We start from the raw sequence: 7,609 nt of genomic DNA on the forward strand, positions 1-7,609 counted from the left end.
CTGACTTTCGGTTCAAATGTTTTTCAATAAACAATCTTTGCTTAGTTAGATCTATAATATCTATAAATTGTATTAATGTTGACATCTCCATGTTAAATTTAAAACATTTCAGTTTGAATGTTAAAAACAAAATAATATGTTAAATAGCGTCATAATATTATAAATATAATATTTTGCACCAAAGAAATGAGATTTGTTTGTTCACATTAAAGTTTTTGAAACTTATTATTTTCACATCACCAACTATACGATCAATTCAAAATCGGAAAAACTTAAGAAGAAACGTTGGTCATTATGTAGAGTTGTAGACCACCGGGGAACGTCCATTTCGTGGAACTGGAGTAACACATAAAGAGGGTAAGGGGTCATGTGTTCGAAAGTCATGTGTTCGAATGCTGTATGTTCGAACGTTAAGTGTACAAAAAATTGTCTGTTCGAAAGATTATATGTTCGAAAAGTCGTATGTTCGAAATTATCGATAAATTAAACACGAATTTTACCAAAATATTTAATATTCGTTAATTCGATTTTCTGCGTAAAAAATTAAATTTAAAAATAGGTACCAAAAATTCGTAAAATAAATTAGTCGTTAATAAATGTAAATGCTAAATAAAAAAAAAACTAAAAACTTAAATTATACGATATTCCTCTTAGAAACTCAATAATACTTATGTCTAAATTTTTTAGTCTTAGAACTAATTTTTTAATTCTTTGTTCCCGTTCTTCGTTGCATGTTTTTCTTTTTTTACTTGTTCGGCCTTGAATGATTTGCTCTATAGAATTTTCAGTTTCATTCTGAATTTTTTGGAACTGTCTCATCAATTTGTAAACTCCTGGTTGTTTTGATACTAATCTATAAACATTTTTTAATAGTTTAATTAGTTGTAACAATTATGTTATGGTTATTGATATATTGTTCCTATACCTATTAAGTCGACCGTGCCATGATTCAGCAATATTTGTTGTTCTTGGCAAATTTGCATCAATTCTTGAAGCTACTGACCACATGTCAATTGGAAATAAGGGGGGGTGTCGTTGAGGTTTAATACGTCCACGTAGTCTCATAGCTGGTTTACCATAAATGTAAGTATTTTCGAAGTATTCTAAAAGTGATTGTTCTCTTTCGTTATCACTAAATAATAATTTCACAATTTCCCAACCTTCGATTACCTAAAAAATATATTAATATATTTAAAAAATTGCAAGTTCCCACGAATAATATTATTATTAACATTGCATGACTCTGAAATATTAGATAGTAATAAAATAAATAATAAAATTAAAAAAAGTAAGTGTTATGTAATTTTTTTTAATACGTACTTTATTTACTGGAAGAAAAGAAAGAGCAGGTAAATGCCGACAAATCAAATTAAATTCCAGGTCTTCCATATACTTTGTAGATAGCCCTTCTTTTTGAATATGGCGCCAGATATTTTGACAAAAGTGAAAAAAACAAGCAGAATGGGTTACAAATGGAAAGACGTCATTGATCGCGTTGATTGAAGCTTTTTCAAAGTCCGTTATTATTTCAAGTTCCTTATTACTTTCGAAATAAATATTATTTTTAATCGCAAAATTATTAAACTCGTTTAGCACTGTTTTATAGTCATCTTCAGTTTGGTTGGTCATCAGTACGTATACCAATGGTACACAAATGTTGTCATTAATACCTCGTGAAATTGATCCATGTATTGTAAATATCTGTTTAAAAATTCCAGGACAAGCTTTAAAGGTTCCATCAGCGAGCCAAAAATTTGATTCCCTCAAGTATATACAATTTTGAACAGTTGTAAAAATCATAAATTTATTATTTCCTTCGATTGCATTTTTCAAAAGGAAAGGTTGTCCTGAAATTGTATTTTGAAGTTCTAAGGAAGGTATAAAATTTAATGAAACTGGTTCTAGTTCTTTTCCTTTTCTTTGTCTTTTTACGATTTGCTTGGATGCGTTTTTAGTTACTTGAGATGAAATTATAACGTTGGAATTTGCAATTTCGTTTTGATATATTTGATTTGGCGAATCTTGTGAATTTTGAGCACATTTTTTAATTTTATTTTTTAGAATTTTGCAATGGTGTTTAACTGTATCTGGTGGGTGAGAATGGTCATTATTAATAAAACAATTGTCTTGTTTATGTTCACCGTGCTCAAATATTGTCCGAAACGTTGCTCCACATCGTTTTGTACATTTCCAATAATATATATTATTTTGATCTCGTATTCGCAGTCTTTTCTTATCAAACATGTATTCATAATTATTTACAAGTAACATTTCCTTGTCATGTATACTTTTAAATGTCTGTATACTAGCCATTTAAAAAAAAAAAACCACTTACACAAATTGTATAAAATATTATTTAAAAACAACGTTCAAAGGAAATTGTATTCGATACTTTTGTAATGATGTATCGAACTGTACTGATAGATGACAAAAAATTACTTTTAATAATATCTATAATGCTTTCCCCACGTAAAATCAATAAAGATAAGTTTGTGTGAAATCCAATATAATGAAAACTCGATTAATGTTATTAGGGTTATTTTTGTTTAGTTTCATTTATCGACAATTTCGCACATACTACCTTTCGAACATATAATCTTTCGAACATATAATCTTTCGTACAGACAATTTTTCGTACACTTAACGTTCGAACATACAGCATTCGAACACATGATTTTCGAACACATGACACGCTACCCATAAAGAGACATACTTCTGCAAACGAAGGACAACGAGAGGACTAGCGGGATGTCGGATCTTGATGCCATTTGGCCGATGGCGGGGAAGAACGAGGTTCTTTGAGATGACCGAGCCACGTTCTCGTTGGGCCTTTGCGACGACGGCTTAGCGGGGTGTACTTCAGTAATGCGGCCGAAAGCGGGTTAACCGGCGGAGGTGGAGGATGAGCTCAACGGCGATGAATACTGAATATGGCATGCAGCGTCATTTGCAAAAAAAAAGATCAGGGTCAGCAGAGTTTGGAGATCAGCCAACGCCGAAGGACCACTGGAAGCATACATTATTATGTAATTGAATTGTTGCTCACCTGTGTTCGTTCTGCTGTTAGGCAAGTGGTAGGGAAAAGCGGACGAGAAAGCCGAATTGCAGATCGAGGTGCGTGTGTCCGAATGTGTTGGAACCGGAGATGGAGACCTGATCAGGGAGGAATTAATGGAAGTGACGGTGAAACTGAATTGGGTTAGAAGCAAGATACCTACGTGGCAGTTCACAAAGAAGCGTGACAAGTAATTTTGTAAAATTTCAATACATAATATATACAAAATATATTGAATATCAAAATAAGTAAGTTATAAGCTTACATTATTATGAACTAAGAATGTTACAACTTATTATAAGCCATAAGAGATATAAAAATGTCGAAGAATCGTGAAAAAAATCAAAATTGTTATTTTTGTTTCATAATTTCAGCATTCGGTTATAAATTTATAACCGGAATTTTTACAACCAAATAATCCAAACCTAACTAGAATTATAGAATTCCTGTCTCTCTTCTTAAAACGTCCACTGCCAAGCTCATTACCCTTTTACCAGTTCCACCGTCAAGTCCAAAGTTCCTCCTGCAGTCACCGTCTCCGTGTCCGGCGCACGGGGCACACCTCTCGGTCTGCAACCAAGCTTTCCGGTCCAAACCGCACGACCGCATTGCCTATACCAATAGAACGAACACGTGGACGAGGGCAGCAATACCGGCGATTGTGGTCCTTCGGCAAGGGCTGATTTTCTTCTATAGCTGATCCTGATCCTGCTCCTGCAGTGGTGGCTGCTGCTGCTGCATTCTATATCCGCCGCCGTCGAGAACCATATTCTCTTGGGCCGTCGAGATGGTACTGCCGGCTGAACCTTAGTTGGCCTCACATTGTAGTGCACTGCGCCGTCGTTGCCGCCCAACGAGAACACCCCATGTAGGCTTGGAGTCCTGGTCCGATAGTCTTGGTCCGCAAATCCTATGGTTGTCTTTCGTGCAGTATGTCTGAAAGGCGGAAATGGAGATTCCCCGATTTCGCACCAGCAGTTCTCCTTAAAGATTTGAACGGTTTCTGGAAATGATCGTCGGCCAAAAGCTGCTCTGTTTCAGACGTAATAACCTGAAAAGTTTGACAAAATGTCAACGTTTGATAAAAATAAAGAAAAATTTACATTTTAATATTGACTATATATATTTTTTTTTCATAACTTATAATAGGTACCTAGTATTAATATAGTTACCAGTGGTGTATTGGTAAATATATTTATGGGTATACCTATGCACTAATAAAATTTGTATGTACCCCTTTTTTTTTTTTTTTTTTTATTTATACAATTTACAATCTGTTACATAAAAGAACGATGAGTAAAAGTGATGAATGAATAATGGCTTGAGTGAAACAGATTAAAGAGACCTTTCAGTAAAGGCACTTTGACAGTTACTTATCACTTATGTACATATAGGTATATGGGTTTACAATAGTATTATTTACAATTTAAAGTTTTTTTTTTTTTATATTAGTAGATCCCGACACCACCGCCTTTTTAATCTTTTTCTGGGGTTACCAGGTATATTTGCTGACGCAAGACCTTTGATTAAGGGATTGGTGTGGTTTTGAACATTTAGATTGAATCGCCTATAAAAAGTTTTGGCTACGTCAAGGACGGGTGGGGTACCTATGTACTCTAAAAATTATTTAATCGCTACGCTCTGAACAATACTAACTTCAGTTTTTAAGTCTTTTTATTATCAAATATTTCATTTTGGTAAAAGAAACCTTAACTTACAATATGTATTATATATTTATATTATTCTTTATTATACATAAGTATTATTACCTATAGGTACAGTATACGGGCATACGGCCATACCTTTGTTAAAATGTATAATAGATAACATTATACCTACCAGGCGCGGATCCAGAACATTTTTACGGGGGGAGGGGGGGTCATCAAATATTATTAATAGAGATTATCAGGGTTTATTATGATAATATTTTTCGACATCAGGATAATGATGATTACTGATTAGGTTACCTTTAAATAGACTAAAAAATAATTAAAAAACATTTTTTTTTTTTTATATTTAGGTTATTCAATCTTACATCTCATTTTATTGCTTATAAAATATTTAATTACATTACTTTTTCTACATTTGAGCTAAATATTACTAGAGCCTATAAGAATAATTTAATGTGAAATAATATAGTATTTTCATTGATTATAGAATAGATTTAATCTATAATAAATCATATTATTTTTTTCGCAAGCCTCTTTTTTTTTTTAATTTTGGGGGGGGGGCATTGCTCCCATGCCCCCCTTGTATCCGCGCCTGATACCTACTACATTATTCTTATTAGAATTTAGTAAGCCATATGATACATTGACACCAAAAGCCAAATAGAATTTAACTGAGCATAATATTATTAATTTTTTATATCTCACATTTTATTTTTGATGTATTCTTTTTTTTTTTTTTTTCATTGAACTTAAGCCCGGCGACTAAGGCCATTAGCTGTTGTAGGGGTTATGAACTGTGGTAGGGGTAAAGTTGGTACGGTTGGTTTATTTTTACGATTATTACGGTTGTTACGGTAGGTAGAAAACACGTGTATGTGTGGCAAGGTTTTGAACTACTATGAACTCGAGTGGTCACCCATCCGAGAACTAGTAGCTGTGGCCGTTACTTACTCACAGTCGCATTCCGCAACTGGTAGCAGCCAACGCGCCACGCCAAGCCACTTTGATGTATTCGTTACATCATTTATCCTTGCTTTCTTCGGTGTGGAGCAAAAAAAATCAACATTCAACATTGTTATAACTATAATTTTACAAACGAAAATAATAATTTGTCTTTATGTGGAGTTACTATGTTAGAGCTCAACACGCACGAATGCACGATGATAAAAAATAGGTATCTACCTACTGAACGAAAATTGTAAATCATACTATGCGCGAAACAAGTAACAACCATTCCGTTGTGGGTTGTACATTTAAATAATAATAGCTATAATGACTGTCGACTGACGCTGTGACATACGAGAACTTCATCAGTGTTCTTCGCTATTTTCAGTTGTTAAAAGCAGCATAATAAGCTCCTTTTATTTTATTATCTATTTACTATTTAGTGAAAAATTATTAAATTCAAAATTAATATATTTCCTAAATATCAGTTAGTTTGAAGGGCCGGATCGAAAAGCTATAGGCTGGACTGGATACCCTGATCTAAACAATAATTAAAAGGTGATAATCTTTATCGTAGTAATTAAAGCTTATAAGTTATAAGTTTATAAAATTATAACTAATGTTTCAATTAATTGCGTACAGTTATACTACATAGATATTTTTTATAGGATACATGACAAATGAAATAACTTTAGTATTCTAATCAATATTTAAAATAGATTATTTTCTTTATATAAACAATTACAAGTACAGTATAACATTTTTTTATTCATAGTACCAAAAATTTAAAATTTAGTTAAAATATCAATATTTTTGAATTTTAATAATTTTTTTCAAAACATTATTTTGTGAATTTTTAGTCATAAATAAATCTCAAACCACATAAATTTCTTATTTTTTTTCAACTTATATCAAATTTTAATTTTCCATTTGTCAGGTATTTCTGTCATACTCTGTAAATCAAAATATTGTATAAATTATATTCATTTGTATATAATAAGTTATTATGTACCCAACTAAACCCCATTAACTTAAAATAATACCAATTTTTTTTTTTGGAAGGGGGGGGAGGTTGAACACCAAAAGTGTATAAGGCACTGGTTTCAATAGTAGTTTAAAGAAAAACAAACATAATATTTTTTTGTTTAATAGCTTGAACAGTTTTTTTTCAATGAGGATATGTGAAGAACAATGATTAGGTATATTATAAAGAGACTAAAAAAAATAAAACAATTTTTTCTGATAATAATAAATGTCCCGTTTCATGTTTGATAACAGCACACAACAATTATCTATTTCAATAGGTACATAGTATTGTATAACATTATCTAATAACCTAAAATAAATAAGTAATCAGAAAATTTGGGTATGAAGATTTCACATTGAATTAAATATTAATTACAAAATGTACACAATTAAAAAAGAAAAAAAAAGTGTAAACAAGCTAACTTAAAAAAAGTCATATATTATACATAGTATATATTTACATTTATATATTAAAATAGACAAATACATGAACGTACAAGACATATATAATATATATATCAGGCAAGGACACTCAAATAAACAATATCAACAATGTGGAAACAAAAAAATTACATTTAAAAATGGTATTTTTCTTTTTTTTTACAGAATTGCACTTTTTCTAACATCAATGTATGTCTGTGAAGGTGACAAATAACATGGAAAAAAACAGTTTACAAGAAAATACAACCCACATAAAAATAAAAACATCTAAAAATCTAGGGCGAGAATATTTATCTTAAACAAATAAACAAAAACTTAAACTTCTGTAATATTGTTTACAAAACTAACGTATTGACTAGGTTTAGAGTCATGGCCACACAAAAATGTATGACTTTAATATTTTTTTTAACTTTAAATGCTCAAATAGTAAAATTTCCAAAATGGTAAATAAAAGTAAACAATTAAATCATAA

The 7,609-nt window shown here is 31.3% G+C and overlaps 1 protein-coding gene across 1 annotated transcript; it reads right to left on the minus strand.

The window, feature by feature from the left end:
• Positions 1–562: 562 nt before the first annotated feature.
• On the minus strand, positions 563–2,313 carry LOC111030577. Its single transcript, XM_022310131.1, has 3 exons — positions 1,321–2,313; positions 926–1,170; positions 563–853 (listed from the first exon to the last, which is right to left on the minus strand). The coding sequence occupies exons 1-3, from the start codon at positions 2,311–2,313 to the stop codon at positions 622–624; spliced, it is 1,470 nt and encodes a 489-aa protein (XP_022165823.1). The 3' UTR covers positions 563–621.
• Positions 2,314–7,609: the final 5,296 nt, after the last annotated feature.

The sequence above is a fragment of the Myzus persicae genome, unplaced genomic scaffold (genome assembly GCF_001856785.1).
Source record: "Myzus persicae strain clone G006 unplaced genomic scaffold, MPER_G0061.0, whole genome shotgun sequence".
Lineage (NCBI taxonomy): Eukaryota > Metazoa > Arthropoda > Insecta > Hemiptera > Aphididae > Myzus > Myzus persicae.